The following is a 17000-nucleotide window of genomic DNA, read 5'->3' as shown; positions in this document are numbered from 1 at the left end:
TGATTAAGCATATAGGAATGGGTTGTTAAATTACTTTACTAGTAAGTTGATAAGTGAACTGACCACCACCAACCATACACATCACATCAGTGGTAGAGAGAATTGTTTGTCAAGGTCTGGTCACGACCACTGTACATGGGCACCCACACAACCACCACCAGGTCTGGCGACGACTACTGTACATGGGCATTAGTACTAACCAGACCTACCTAGTGAGGTAGACCTCACTAGGACTACCTAGTGAGGTAGACCTCACTAGGACTACCTAGTGAGGTCTCACTTGTCCATCAGAGGGTAACATGAGTCTAGTAGTGAGTGACATGAGCCTAGCAGTAACATGTCTAGCTGTGGGTAAAATTAAGAATGGGCGATGGATTGTTCTTGAAACGTGAACAATTAGATATTCGCAGATTGTAAATAGTTTATTCAATGTTTACAAAGTACATTGTATTCTATATTGCATTCTACATTTTATTCCACTTTGTACTACTTTGTTACCGCATCAGGTATTGAACAGCTGCATGATTATTTACATATTATGCATTTTATACATATACGAGCGAATTGTAATAAATTACAATAAATGGTTAATATGTTATGTCTTCGACAACAGGTCACATGCGTGCAGCGGCATCCAACAGTCAGCTTGACCAAATCGTCAACCAGGAGGGCTTAGTCAGAGACCGGGCCGCCGGGGACACTGATTCCCTGTAACTCAAGGTAATGTGACCAAGTTTTGCAGGTGTTAATATCAATTCTATTTGTTTTATGTAAGAATATCTTGAGCTGTAGAGCGTTCTTGTTTTTGTTCTTGTCGTGGTGGCGCAGTGGTAACACGCTCGCCCCGCACCTCGCCAACGTCTGGTCCCTTCGTTAACTGTTCGCCTCCGTTCACCTTCTTGAGAGGTTATCTTGAGATAATTTCGGGGCTTAGTGTCCCCGCTGTCCGGTCCTCGACCTGGCCTCCATCCCCAGGAAGCAGCCCGTAGCAGCTGTCTAACTTGCAGGCACCTATTTACTGCTAGGTAACAGGGGCATCAGGGTGAAAGAAACATTTTGTCCGTTTGTTTCCGCCTTCACCGGGGATCGAACCCGGAATCTCAGGACTACGAATATGAAGCGCTGTCCACCCAGCTGTCAGGCCCCATTACCTTGCAGCAATTGGGTACCTGGTTGCAAAGCAATTGACAGGCCGTGTTCCAGAGAAAACTAGTACTATCAAGCTCACCAAGAGCTGTGGGAAGGGAATGCTCTCAGCCCTGTTAACAGGAGTCTGAAGTCGTCTATTTCTGTGTAAAAAAAAAAAAAAAAAAAAAAAAGTTTGGGGAACAATGTTTCCACCATGCATGTGGGTTCGAACCGACATGTATATATATGTAAACCGGCCGGAATGTCTGTTCAAATATGTAAATATAAATTAATGTGTGTGTATGGTTCAGGCTCGCTCTATATATGTAAACACGGACTACACGAGAGGATCATAAAGACCTTTCCGTTATGGGGTTTTGTACTTTAATCACGAATCCATCAAAATATCTTCAAACCTGGCAAACTGTAGCTAAATAACTCATCAGTGCAGGATCCGTCTGGTTCTGCCGGATGTGTAAACACGCCGCCAGCGTTCCGAGACTCATCTCATCTAACACACATTGTAGCACTTCATCGCAGACACTCGTGTGCGCCAGCGTTCTCACGTTCACCTAATAGCTGTTATTGATCTTCAAGATTAAGCACCTAACGGAAAGGTTCACCCAATAGCTATTATTGATCTTCAAGATTAAGCACCTAACGGAAAGGTTCACCCAATAGCCGTTATTGATCTTCAAGATTAAGCACCTAACGGAAAGGTTCACCCAATAGCTGTTATTGATCTTCAAGATTAAGCACCTAACGGAAAGGTTCACCTAATACCTGTTGCTGACTTAGTGCCTGTTTCAGAAATTGAAAGATTAAACATTCGACAGAAAAATACAAAAAATAAAAATACTTTTTTGGGGGAACTTCTCTTAACCTCGCTAGTTTTCAAGACGCTGGTTGAGACGACATGATTAAGGGAAGAGCCGGGAGGGTTGAGCTATTGCCACACAAGAAGTCGCCTTTCTGGGGCGAACTGTGAGCGTCTCCTGCAGTGGCTTCAGCCCATTCAACCAGTGGCGAGCCATGTTGGTGCGGTCGTTTTTAGTCGATGAAAGGTACACTCTGCTAGACATCTGGAGGAGTCTGCCGGGTGAACCTTTCATGTCTTGAAAGGTTTCATATTAGTGCGTGTGAGAGAGACCACACACACACACACACTGTGTGTGTGTGTGTGTGTGTGTGTGTGTGTGTGTGTGTGTGTGTGTGTGTGTGTGTGTGTGTGTGTATGGAAAAACAATTAGTAGTAACAGTTGATTGATTGACAGTTGAGAGTCGGGCCGAATGAGCAGAGATCAAACCGCCCTCAAGCACAACTAGGTGAATTCGCGCGCGCGCGCGCGCGCGCGCGCGCGCACACACACACACACACACACACACACACACACACACACACACACACACACACACACACACACACACACACACACACACCTCACTCACTCACTCACTCACTCACTCACTCACTCACACACACACACACTCTCTCTCTCTCTCTCTCTCTCTCTCTCTCTCTCTCTCTCTCTCTCTCTCACACACAGAATTCGTCAGGTTCTGCAGGTCTTAGTGGTTGAGCGGACAATGCTAGGGAGACATAGTCATAGGGATCCGGGTTTGATTTCCGATCGAGATTGAAACTAATAGTCCAGAATGTCTTTCACCCGATGCCTCTGTTTACCTAGTAGTAAATTGGTCTCTGTGAATTAGAACACTGCTATAGGCTGTGTTCTGCGGATATATGTGTGTGTGTTAGAGATAAAAATATTTCTACTTATTAACACCTATGCGAGAGAATGTGTGTGTCTCGAAAGTTGGATACCAGATGTCTAGGGCTAACCTCTTGCAAGTGTACAGGGGAAGGGCTTAAGAAGGTCGCGGTAGAATAAAGTTAAATTCTTAAAGAATTATTATGAATTATAATGATTCCACTTGGTCATTTTTATGGAGTGAAATATGACGTGTGACTAACGTGGAGTCTAAGTGATCGTAATATATTTTCTGAGAAACTATACAGTTGTTTCAGTAGATCGTAACAAGAAAACTAGGTGACAGAAGTCAAAAGATAAATGTGTAGTGTGATTAACGTGGAGTTTTAGTGATCGTAATACATTTTCTGAGAGACCCATAGTTTTAGTAGCTCTTAAGAAGAAAACGGGACGACAGACGGCCAGAAGTAACAGAATTCAATAGTCACTGAAGAACCGGTAAAGAAATGCCAGGAGGAACTAATCGTAACAGAAGCAACAGCGACAAACCAGGACGAATTACCGTGGCTTTTTTTTTATTCATTAATCAGAACCTTTGAATAGAACTATAGAAAATATAGAGGTGCCAGAAAGCTGGAAAAAGGTAAATGTTGCCCAAATATCTGAGAACAGAAAGTTTCATGCATAACTATATAGACGAATTTCCGCTAACATATTCCTTACATATTGCTGAAAATCTTAATTAGGGGAGAGAAGAGCGTAGTACACACATAAGATAAACTTTGTAACAAAGCGTTAACACAGCTTTAAATGGGAATTATATTTCAAACCAGCATGATTGAGTTACATAATAACATGGCCAAGACACGATATGAAAGGGATGTAATTTCCTTTTTCTAGACACCCTAAAGTTGGGATAACAGATGACATGGAGCAGGGTATTGGAGTACCTAACTGACAAGAAACAATAAGGTCACAATCAAAGAGGATATATCAGGTCGAAGGGATATGGTAAACTGGGGTTCTACAAGGCACGGTGTTAGTCCCATTGATGTATTTTTCTCTGTGTGAACTACTTACTAGTGAGAGTGAAGCCGAAATTGTCTTTGTTTGCAAATGATAGAGATAAAGAACAATGTATGATCTAAGGGGCACTATAGAGTACAGCAGAAAAGGCCGTGACAAATTACCGTAGTGAACAGATAAATAGCTGTTAAGAATTCACTCCCAAAATGTATGAACTAATGACAGCCAAAAAAAGATGAGTGCAGATCAGAAGAGCATAGCGTTATAAGAGATCACTAACGACAGAATTCTGAATGAGAATGGACTTTGGAGCGGGATATGGTTGCAGCTCTAGCATCAGAGACACGTAAACCGGATAACATTGCCAGAATATGAGAAACTGATGCTCATAAGAATAGTACACAAGAATCATAACAAAACTGTTTCATAGCCGTGTATACAACTTATTTACAAGCAATTCAAGAATTTCCAGCATCGGAAACGTGAACGACATGTCAACAGGAGGAGTCCTATATGTCGATGATCGAGGAAGACGCGAAATTATTGAGACGAGTTGTGACAAATGAGGATTGTAGGATACTCCAAGAGGACATAAACAAGCTGCAGAGATGGTCAGACAAATGGCTACTGGAGTTCAACACGAGCAAGTCTAAAGATATGGAAATGGAACTAGGTGACAGGAGACCCTAGGGTCAGTACACAATGAAGGGAAACTACCTTTCTGTGACGATTCGAGAAAGGGACCTGGGAGTGGACGTAACATCAAATTTAACTCCTACGGCGCACATAAATTGGATAACGACAGCAGCGTACTCTACGCTAGCAAAAGTTAAAAAGTCATTCAGAAACCTAAGTAAGGAGGCATTCAGAGCGCTTTACACTGCCAACGTGAGACCAGTCTTAGAGTATGCAGCTCCATCATGGAGCACCCACCTAAAGGAACACATTAGGAAACTGGAAAAGGTTAAACAATTTGCGACGAGGCGAGTCCCGGAGTTGCATTGGATGAGATATGAAGAGCGACTCGATATAAGCCAGTAAGCTACCCTATCCTCAGTATGTGTTATACATACAGTAAGCCTAACATGTATGGTATGTATAAACTGGCTACCGGTCCCCAGACACAATGAATTACATTATGATTATCTTACTGTATTGACTTCAAAGAACCTGTTGAATCTGCGTTATAAGCTTCGAGAATGTCATGTTGTCGAGAAAGTTAACTTAAATGTGTCACGTGTGTGCACCGTCTGAACCATGTTGAGGAGCTGATGAGAAGAGGGAAGCTCAGTTCTCATAATTTGCAAACTGTTTGGGAATTACGGACTGTTTATCAACTAAAGTTCATAAACTAATGCTGACTAATGCTTCAGGAGTAGATTAGATGCGGAACTCCAACGAGAAAACGATTCGTCACGATATAAAAGGCAGCAGATATTAAAAGGTTAGACATTCGTTATCCTGTAGTCACTCTTAGGTAAACACTGTTAGGTAGGTATACCTCTTGCAAGTTAAACTCTCTCTCTCTCTCTCCTCACACACCCACTATCTTATCCCTCATCCCTTAAACCCTATTCCCCCACCACCTACACACTTTCCCCCCACCACCTTCACACTTTCCCCCCACCACCTACACACTTTCCCCCCACCACCTACACACTATCCCCCCACCACCTACACACTATCCCCCCACCACCTACACACTATCCCCCCACCACCTACACACTATCCCCCCACCACCTACACACTATCCCCCCACCACCTACACACTATCCCCCCACCACCTACACCTCATCCCCCCACCACCTACACCTCATCCCCCCACCACCTACACCTCATCCCCCCACCACCTACACCTCATCCCCCCACCACCTGCACCTCATCCCCCCACCACCTGCACCTCATCCCCCCACCACCTGCACCTCATCCCCCCACCACCTACACCTCATCCCCCCACCACCTACACCTCATCCCCCCACCACCTACACCTCATCCCCCCACCACCTACACCTCATCCCCCCACCACCTACACCTCATCCCCCCACCACCTACACCTCATCCCCCCACCACCTACACCTCATCCCTGTCGTGACGCTGAACCCCGGTTCATTCCGAACACAGTGATTACACAACACATAACACCTTGCCTCAGCAACCGTTACTACCACCGTGTACTCCTACACACACCAGACCCTTGAGGCGTACCACTAGGTTTGTACTGGAACACAATGAATGAACATATGGAAGGTATTTAAAGGCCGTCGTGTTTTGTCATTTAATTACAAAGAATAGACTCTGACAAATAAATACATATTAACATACTCTATTAGGTCAATACACTTCCAATACCCATAGACCACTTGACCTCCGCGATCACCACCCACACTCGTAACTTCCGCCTAAGTCCCTAATACGGAATGATTACTACAACGCTCCACACCCGGTTAGTCTTTCATTCAAAACTCACATACTGCAGACTTAACTTGGTCACTAAGATCACATCAGGTTCTCGCATAGCTGTCTGCTACACTTCGCTGCTGCCGCAAACGGGGATCCAGAGGACTTGCCAGTTCAACTCCCACAATCAGACTGACTCCAGTCAGCCATGGCCTCAAACATTTCACCCCGCCTCTCAAGGAAGGTATAATCCGATTAACCTTATCCCTAGAGCGGTAACCTTGATCCTAGAAGCCTGACGAAGAATAATTCCTCTTTCCAGGAATTATTAATTTGGCTAAACAGCTTCGGTCTTAATCCATTGACCTTTCTTAGATATGTGATCCATAGTCTGTCTACTTAACATGTACTTCCAATCATCATTCGTTAAGTGTTGTAGTAATGATCCTCTAGCTAATAATTCCTACTAACTTGTGGATTACAACACCCCCCACCACCTACACCTCATCCCCCACCACCTACACCTCATCCCCCACCACCTACACTTCATCCCCCACCACCTACCCCCCCCTGTCCACCACCTACAAACTATCCCCCACCACCTATACCCTATCCCCCACCACCTACACACTATCCCCCACCACCAACACTGTATCCCCCATCACCTACACAGTATCCCCCATCACCTATACCCTATCCCCCCACCACCCTACACCCTTTCCCCCATCACCTATACCCTATCCTCACTAACAGTCTCTCGCAATAGCAATAATCTTCACGTCTGCCTCCGAGAGCACAATTATTCAGGACTCTTAAACCAAACACAAGATCTTCCCTTCATTAGTGAGGAGACAGAGAAAAACTTTCTTCTGAGCAACAAATTGGATTAAAATCAAATGAAATTTAAAGGTGTCTGATTTCTTGGCTTTATAAATAAAATTTATTTAATACAAAAGTCTTCCTTTGAGCATAATTGCATTAAACAGTAAATTGCTGAAAATTGCTAAAATTTTCTTAACCTGTTTAACGCAAATATAATGCTGGATACAATAGGGTATTGAAAGATGTAGTGGGGTGTGGAGTTGTGCGTGGGGTGTGGGGTTGTGCGTGGGGTGTGGGGTTGTGCGTGGGGTGTGGGGTTGTGTGTGGGGTTGTGCGTGGGGTGTGGAGTTGTGCGTGGGGTGTGGGGTTGTGCGTGGGGTGTGAGGTTGTGCGTGGGGTGTGGGGTTGTGCGTGGGGTGTGGGGTTGTGCGTGGGGTGTGGGGTTGTGCGTGGGGTGTGGGGTTGTGCGTGGGGTGTGGGGTTGTGCGTGGGGTGTGGGGTTGTGCGTGGGGTGTGGGGTTGTGCGTGGGGTGTGGGGTTGTAGAGAGTGGTGATGAAGAGTGTAGAATCCGATCGACGGCCCCACTACTTGCTGGAACTTCACGTTCGATCCCCGATGGAGCCAAAGGCTGGCCCCCGCACCTTCACCATATCATAACCCCATCTCCTGTGTGCTCACAACCCTTCCTAATGCTACACGGCGGTACTGTCTTAGAGCTATATACTAATGTTTACCTAATCATACTCTAATTGGTCTCCCAATGTGGCTTCACAAATATCGGGAGTGTAAATATTTAATACAAAATACAAGTAGCAATTGCAAAATACAAGTGCAATTATTTGTCTTGCTGATAAATTATAATAACTAAGAGTAAGAGCAAGGTGAGCGGAGGTCACTCACCGTGGAGTAGATAAAGCAGGCTCCCAGGATGATGATGCACAGAAGCACAGGGCTGGCTGCTCGAATCACCTGTGTGAGAGAGAGAGAGGTTGTTATTGATGGTCATTATGGGGGGGGGGGGTTGCGATGGGGGAAGGGGGTGCTTGTAAATGGGGGCCAAGGATGGGGGGATTGAAGTTTGCTTCAGTCAATGTACACACGCCCAACCTGTTGATGCTGTCATTTCTGTTCATCTGAAAATTATGTTCCTGAATTATTCTAGTGGGCAATGTACAGACCTCGGTGATAGAGTGTACACCTAATCAACTTGCGGATGGATATTCCCTCCCGTCCCATCCCAAATCCTTATCCTGACCCCTTCCCAGTGGTATCTAATCGTAATGGCTTGGCGATTTCCCCCCCTGATAATTCCTTTTCCCTTCCCTCCCGGATGGACAGTGCTGACGTATTGGTAATCCAGCTTAACTGCCAGCACATAACAACTCTTGGAGACCTCAACCAGTATCTCATACAGAGAGATTCAGATGAACTCGAAGCACTTTTTGATCTGGAACATACGGGCAGATCTTTGCCGCTAACAAAGAACATATATGGCCAATGTTCTCAAAGTTTCCCACCTGGCCCAACATCGTGGACAACAAGAACTTGGCAACCACTATACAAGATACTCGGCCAATACTTACTACGTCATTCTCAAGAAAGTCACACCATCAGCAATCTTTCATTCCATCGCTGACTTACGTATAAAACATGTCCTCAGTCAACCATGAAATCAAGTTAACCATGAGCTCAAGTCAACCAACCATAAGAAGGTTCTGGTACGCAGTTATCCTGTAACTTGCATAGCTAACATAAAAATAAAAATATTCCTGCTGAAAACTAATAATAAACATTAATTCAGTTTCCAGCGCCAGACTTATGATGAACTGTTGCAGAAAATCAGCCCTTAGCTTGCAGTTTCATTATGAACATCAGTATAATTACCGATGAATCCTAGTCTATATACACTGACACGCACACACACACGCACACGCACACCACACCACACCACACCACACCACACACGCACACCACACCACACACGCACACCACACCACACACGCACACCACACCACACCACACACGCACACCACACACGCACACCACACCACACACGCACACCACACACGCACACCACACCACACACGCACACCACACACGCACACCACACCACACACGCGCGGAGTCAGAGAGAAGCCTAGTATGAGACAGACAACGAGACAAAGAGAGACAGAGGGAGTGAGTCCTGCACGTCGGTGAAACCCTTCGCGCGCTCTCTCTCTCCCCGGAAATGAACACTTCTTCTGTACCCACTTGAGCTCTCCCTTCCGGTGATCTTACCTGTTGTATACCTGGAGTGAGTTCTGGGAGTTGATCTACTCCACACACACACACACACACACACACACACACACACACACACACACACACACACACACACACACACACACACACAGGGCACTTGTGTGCAAAGAAGGTTACCAGAAAGCCAGGAATGAATACATCAGGGTGAGAAGAGAGGCAGGTCAATACCAGTTGATTGACAGTTGAGAGGCGGGACCAAAGAGCCAGAGCCCAACCTCCACAAGCAAAAATAGGTGAGTACACACACGCGCGCGCGCACACACAGCGAGTCTCGACCTTGTCTTCACTCTGAATGTCTCCGACATAAGGGAAATTGACTTCGAGGCCCCAGTAGGAATGAACGATCACAGTGTACTGACGTTTGAGTATCTGGTCGAAGAAGGGCTAAAGTACTCGAGAAAGGGAACTGAAAGCAAAAGGCTAGCATTCCGTAAGGGAAATAACGAGGAGATAAGAAAATTCCTAACGGATGTAACATGGGAATCAGAGCTAAAGGGAAAAGACGGCCCAAGACATGATGGAATACATCACGCAGAAGTACAAGGAGGCAGCAGAAAAGTTTATCCCGGTCCTAAAGCTAAAAACTTAAATGCAGATGAGAAACCCATGGTTTAATCAGAGATGTAAGCTAGTTAGGCAAGAAAGTAAAAGAGCATGGAGAAACTATAGAAATAACAGGACACTTGAGAGCAGAGAAGGTTACCAGAGAGCCAGGAATGAATACGTCAGGGTGAGAAGAGAGGCAGAAGAGCAATATGAAAAAGACTTAGAAGCAAGGCTAAGACCCAACCCAAATTGCTGCACAGCCACATCAGGAGAAAGACAACAGTGAAGGAATAGGTAATGAAACTGAGGATAGGGGCAGACAAATTCACTACAAATGACTAAGAAGTGTGTGAGGAACTCGATATGAAATTCCAGGAAGTCTTCACAATAGAGCAAGGAGAAGTTCCAGAGATAAGAGAAGGCATAATTAACCAGGCACCACTAGAGGAATTTGAGATTTCCAGTGGAGATGTAAGGAAGCTTTTGCTAGAGTTGGATGTGACAAAGGTTATAGGCCCAGATGGAATATCACCATGGATACTAAAGGAGCAGAAGCACTGCCTGCCACTCTCCATGGTGTATAACAAATCACTGGTAACAGGTGAACTGCCAGAAATTTGGAAGGTGGCAAATGTATTCCCGATATACAAGAAGGGGGATAGACAGGAGGCACTGAACTACAGGCCAGTGTCCCTAACTTGCATACTATGCAAGCTAATGGAGAAAATTGTGCGAAAAAAGCTAGTCGAACATCTGGAGCGAAGGAACTTTGTGTCACAACACCAACATGGATTCAGGGATGGCAAGTCATGCCTCACAGGATTAATTGAATTCTACGATCAGGTAAAAAGAATCGGGCAAGAAAGAGAGGGGTGGGCAGACTGCATATTTTTGGATTGCCAAGAAGCCTTCAACACAGTGCCACACCAGAGACTAGTGCAAAATCTGGAGATACAGGCAATAGTGAAAGGGAAGGTACTCCATTGGATAAGGGAGTACCTAAGTAACAGAAGGCAGTGAGTCACTGTGCGGGGCGGGGTATCAGATTGGCGAGACATCACCAGTGGGGTCCCGACGGGTTCAGCCCTTGGACCCATACTGTTTTATATATATAACCCCCTCCCTGTCCAGCTCGTTGCTGCCGTGAGGGGGCTTGGTGGGCGGCTGCCAGAGTGTGATGCTCCTTGGGGCAGTCCCCCTGTCCTTTTGTAGCCTTGTGCTCCTGGTGCTGTCCTCACTAATTTTGCTGGATGCCTTTTCCTTTTCCTTTTGTTTCGTTTTTCTCCCCCCCCCCCTCTTCTCCTTTCTCGTTTCATTTCCTGCTGACCTTGTGCCTGTTTTGATCATTCTTTTGTTTTGATGGCCGGGTGTTTGAGGAGACATATTCTTGCACCCGTAGAACTGTTGTACCCAACGTCTCGAGCAAGGGAAACCTTTTATTGTCAATCCTCATTTCGTCACTGAACTCGATCTCGACGGACTGACGGTTCTTAAGGTGGCGATTGTGGGGCGTATACTCACGACGCATCCCTAGGGGGCCCATGCTTGATCGGCGATAGCTTCTTGTTGGGTGTCCTGCCTCTAATTGTGGCTCCATGGTGGGTGTGAGGGCACATTCGTGAATGAAAGTGTTTCTTTTCATATTAATGTTGATGAATGTTCCTCTTGTACCCTCTCAGGCTCGTGGGGTGGGCGACAAAGCCCCCGATTCTATTGAAAGACCGGGCTTTGTAGCCCCCGCTGCGTTGGGCCCCGACCTTGGTCCTCCTTTGTCCCTCCTGACTACTCCCCTCGGCTCCCCTCCTTCCTCTGTGGTTGGGTCGAGCCCCCAAGCCCCCAGTGGTGACCACCTCGTCTCCTGGCACGGGTCAGTCTCTAGTTGACTACTGCGCCTTTTAACCCCTCTCTCTGGGGGTTCTCAATGCCGTCCTTGACACGGCTGCACTCCCTCAATTCCTTCCCATGCTGATGCGTATCAGGCCTTGTTTGGTCACGCTTCGTGGGCCATATACTTTGACCTCCTCCCTCTTGATTCTGTGCCTCCTTGTAATTTCTCCCTTCATAGGCACCTTGTTGATTCCGTAGATGCCTCTGTTACTTTCCACCCCACCTGTCTCGGTGCATGTGTCGTTGCTGCTCCTTCTCAGGATGCAGCCTCGCACTTGGCCGCCTTGTTCTGCCTTGGCGAGACCCCTGTTAGTCTCTCCAAGAACGCTCGGTTGAATGCCAGTGTTGGCACTATTCTCCTCCCACCCCATGTTGCTACCGGTGTTCGGAATCTCCAGGACTGCCACGAGGATATTCGTCATATCCTCGATGCCCATGGTCATTCTGTCCTCCAGGTAGACTCGTTAACTCGTTCCCCTCGTGGTCGTCGTCGTCAACCCCTTCGGGTTGTGAAAATTACCTTTGATGGTAGGACCCTTCTGCTGTCTGTCATTTTTGCTGGTGCCAGGTGTTCCATCCAGGAGTACATTCCCTCTCCTCGGCTCTGTAATAAGTGCTGGAGGTTTGGGCATAGTGTCCTCCGCTGCTCTGGAACTCTCTCTCTCTGTCCTTTGTGTGAAGGCGGAGGTCACTCCAAGTCGGAGTGTACTTCTACCCAGGCTCGCTGCCTCAATTGCGGTGAGGCCCACCCTACCTTCTCCTGTGCGTGTATACATTACAAGCTTGAGGCAGCCGTCCTCAACTTGAAGCATCGGGAGCATTTATCTTTTCCTGAGGCGAGGTGTCAGGTTCGCCGGCTCCCACCTTATGCTAACGTCTCTCATGCTCGCGTGTTGCGGTCTTACTCTCCTTCTCCTTCCCACCTTCCTCAGACTCGAAACCGTTTCCAGGCCTTGGACCCTGATATGCCCACTGCTCCCTCATCAATTCTATTGAGTTCTGTCCCGAAGGGTCCCCCCTCCTGGTCCTCTGTCTGGGAGTCCCCCTTCTTTCTGCCCGGTCTGTCATGTCTCTGTGTCTTCTTCTTCGTCTCCCTCCAATCCTCCTTCCCATCCTTCTCCTCTGTCTATTGGCTCTCCACGCCGCCTGTCGGTAAGGGCTAATGTCCAGGTTCTCCCAACGGCTGTCGTGTATGCTCTCGTTCAGCTTCTTCTGTTGAGACGCTGGAATTCGTTGCCCAGTATGTAGTTGCTGGGATACCTGTATCTTTGAGTCAGAAGCATAAGCCTGGCTCCTCTCCTTCCTCCTCCCAGGCGGGTAAAAAGGCTTCGCTTTCTTCCTCGCCCCCTACTTCTAACACTCTCGCTCCATCCCCTCCCGTTTCAGTGGTTCCACCCCCTGTTCCTGCTATGGAGTCTCTTTGGCCCTTGCTTCCCTCTCGATTGGTGCCCATGCTGAAGTCCATCCTCTTGTTTCTGTTCCTCCTGCTGCTGTCCTTGACCCTCAGTTATCCCCCCTCTTCCTCCTCCGGTCCCTGCTCGTCTGCCCCTGGTTGGTCCTCTAGCTACCTTCACTCCTTCTTTACTCAGTTTACCCATGCCCCCTAACCCTGACTTCGCTGACCCTGATCCTGCACTTCTTTAACGTGTTGTGTTCCCTTTTCGTTTTTGTTTCTTAGTTGTTCTCTGTTGCTGTCCTTTCTCTTCTTGCCGATGTCTATTCTTCAATGGTACGTTTGTATTATTATGCCAATTTCCTCAAACTCCAGCTTCTGATTTCGAAGTTTTTGCCCCTTTGTGTCTGTCTCCAGGAGCCGTTACTTGGTGCTCGTCCTGGTCACCTTCGTGGCTATTCCTTTCTCTCCCCCCCCCTGCTGTTGCTGGGGCTCCTAACTCTTCTGCTCTCTTGATTCGCTCGGATGTTCCCTCTGTCCCCTTACTTTTTCCTTCGCCTCTACATTCTTCTGCTGCTCGTATCTTTGTGAGGAAATGGTACACAGATTGTTCCCTTTATTTCCCCCCCCCCCCCCCCCGAATGTCCCGCTTTCTCTTCCTGATCTGACACACCTACTGGACTGCATGCTGGAGCCTGTGCTCCTGTTAGGTGATTTCAATTGTCGTCATTCCCTTTGGGGTGATGTTCTGACGAACACCTGGGGTCGCTTTCTTGAGACGTTCATTCTCTCTCCTTCCCTGACTCTAATGAATTCTGGTGAGCCCACGCATATGGACTCTCGGACTCTCACCCTTTCCTGTCTTGATCTTTCTCTTTGCTCGTCTTCTCTTTACTAAGAATTCACATGGTGGGTTCTTGATGACCTCCATGGCAGTGACCATTTCCCCATCCATGCTCCCTTTTTCTCTTTTCACCCTCCCCTCTCCTTCCCTAGGTGGCAGTTTGCTAAGGCAGAAAGGAACCTATTTACCCTCAGTGCTGCTTTCTCTGACCTCTGACCCTTCTGCCTCTCCCTCGCTCTCTCCTCCTTTTTCATGACTGTCTTCAACGCTGCCCTCTGCTCTATTCCTTGCTCTTCCTCTCGGGGCACGCATAAGTGAGTTCCCTGGTGAAATACAGACTGTGTTTGGGCTGTCCGCTGTAAGTGTGCAGCCTGGAAGAGAGACCGCTGCTGGCAGACTGCCGATTCTTTTCTTTTATTTCGGAAGGCGAGTGAGGTGGCCCGTAGGACCATCTGTATGGCTAAACGTAATTGTTTGGCATCTTATGTCTCCACACTTATGTCCAAAACTCCTCTACCGCAGATCGTATCGAAGCGTATCTGCAAAATAGCGGGTAAGTTCATTCTCGATGTCTCACCGGTCACCTCCATGGTACCCTTGTGGTGGACCAGTTGCAAGTCGCTACCGAACTGGGTTCCCACTTTTCTTCTGTTAGCTCTGGTTTTCATCTTCCCCTATCTTTCCTTCTTCGTAATCCTGTCCTTGAATCTTACCCTTTTGGATTTCTGTACTCATCTTCGCCTTCCCTATAATGACCCCTTCTCTCTCTGAATTTCGGTCTGCCCTGGCCCTCTGCGGTTCTACGGCGGCGGGCTCCGACGGCATTCATTATGAGATGCTTCGCCATCTCCCTTCTTGCACATCTCAGTATTTACTGAGTCTGTATAATCGGATCTGGGAGTCGTTGCCAGTCCCTGAAGACTGGCTCGATGCCGTTGTCCTCCCTGTTCGCAAACCAGGATCTCTGGACACATCCCCTAAGGATTTTCGCCCTATTGCCCTTACAAGTTGTCTGCAAACTCTTTGAACGTATGGTTAACGTTCGTCTGATGTGGTTCTTAGAACACCATCACCACCTCTCTCCTTCTCAATTTGGTTTCCGCAAGAGCTGCAGCACAACAGATGTCTTGGTGAACTTGGAGGTCCATATTCGTACTGCTTTTGCTGCGAAGACCTCCGTTGTTGCAGTCCTTTTTGACCTGGAAAAGGCTTACGACACCACTTGGCGATATCATATTCTATCCCAGCTTCGTTCTTTTGGCCTTCGTGGTCGTCTCCCTTTCTTTCTCCACAGCTTCCTCTCTCTTCGTTCCTTTCGGGTGCGCCTTGGTACCGCTCTCTCTGCCTCTTTTCAGCAATACGAAGGTGTGCCCCAGGGTAGTGTTCTGAGCACTACCCTTTTTCTGGTTGCCCTCAATGGTTTTCTTTCCTCTCTTCCTTCAGGCGTCTTCTCCGCTTTTATGTCGACGATATTACCCTTTGCTGTCAGGGTAATGATTCGCCTCTCCTTCAACACTGGCTTCAACTTGCGATTGATGCCGTGTCGTCTTGGACCGCCGATCGTGGCTTCAGGTTCTCTACATCTAAGACTTGTGCTATGACTTTTACTCGGAAGCGTGTCGTTCTACGTCCTTCTTTGTCGCTTTATGGTCACCCCCCATTGTGTACAAGGATTCCGCTAAGCGTTTGGGGTTGATTTTTGACACTCGTTTGTCTTGGTCGCCCCATATCACTTACCTCCGTGTTGAATGCTCTAAGGCCCTTACCCTCCTTCGGGTATTGTCCCATATTTCTTAGGGTGCGGATAGGCGCACTCTCCTTGCTTTACATTCATCTCTCGTCCTGTCTATGCTCGATTATGGTTGCCCTGCTTAATCATCTGCTTCTCCTTCTACTCTTTGCCATCATGATGCTTCAACCCGTTCTCGCAAATTTAATAAGTCAATATTGACTTATTAAATATGTGCATAGGTGACATACTTAACATAATAGATACCCTTAAAAAGATTCATAGAAAACACCGACCTTACCTAACCTACTTAGTATGTTAAGATAAGCATCTTATTGCTTCGTAATTACAATTATTACCTAACCTATGATAGGTATAGGTTAAGTAATAATTGTAATTACGAAGCAATAAGATGCTTATCTTAAGATACTAACAAGGTTAGGGAAGGTCGGTGTTTTCTATGGATCTTTTTAAGGGTATCTATTATGTTTAGTATATCACCTATGCACGTAGTTAATAAATCAATATTGACTTTACGAATTTGCGAGAACGGGTTGGATGCTTTGGTTGCGCCTCAATTCTGGTGCCTTTCGTTTCACTCCCGTCCTCAGCTTGTATGTTGACACTGGTTACCTGTCTTTCCAGGACCACCGTGATCGCTACTGTCTTTGTTATCTTGCGCGGTCCTTGCAACATCCTTCCTCTCGCCTCTGCCGTGCTTTAACTTTTACCCCTCCTGCGGTTCCTGTTCCTCTTCACCACCTCCCTCTTTCTGTCCGGTTATCTCGCTTATAGGATTCTCTTTCCGTTCGTATTTCTAATATTTCTCCTCGTGTTGTTCCTTCTTTGCCCCTGTGGAGAGTCCCCCTTCCGCAGTTTTTTACATCCTTGACCCACATCACTTGATTCGTTTAACCCCCTCCCCCCTACTGCTCTAAAACGCCTTTTCCTTGAGCACTTTTCTTCTCACTCCCGCTCCGTTTCCGTCTTCACCGATGGGTCTAAGTCTGCAGACGGTGTAGGCTACTCTGTTGTTTTTCCTGATTGCACATATATGTGTCGCTTACCTCTGGAGACTAGCATCTTCACAGCGGAACTTTACGCTATTCTCTATGCTCTTCGTCTCCTGCTTTCTCGTTGTTAATCTTCCTTTGTAGTTGTTGTTGACTCTCATAGTGCCCTCATGGCTCTCAGGTCCTTTAATCCGGTTC

At 47.0% G+C, this 17000-nt stretch overlaps 1 protein-coding gene across 1 annotated transcript in view; it reads right to left on the bottom strand.

Annotated features, from left to right (window-relative positions):
- The window catches only part of LOC123756339 (uncharacterized), a 1167846-nt gene that overhangs the window by 252057 nt on the left and 898789 nt on the right, over window positions 1-17000 (bottom strand). Inside the window, exon 6 of the mRNA XM_069331344.1 lies at window positions 7987-8055. Within this exon, the coding sequence (XP_069187445.1) occupies window positions 7987-8055 (69 nt within the window). The remainder of the gene's footprint in view (window positions 1-7986; window positions 8056-17000) is intronic.

This window comes from Procambarus clarkii, chromosome 25, assembly GCF_040958095.1.
Source record: "Procambarus clarkii isolate CNS0578487 chromosome 25, FALCON_Pclarkii_2.0, whole genome shotgun sequence".
NCBI classification, from domain to species: domain Eukaryota; kingdom Metazoa; phylum Arthropoda; class Malacostraca; order Decapoda; family Cambaridae; genus Procambarus; species Procambarus clarkii.
Note: the sequence above shows the minus strand (reverse complement) of the source record. Positions and strands in the feature narration are given on the sequence as shown.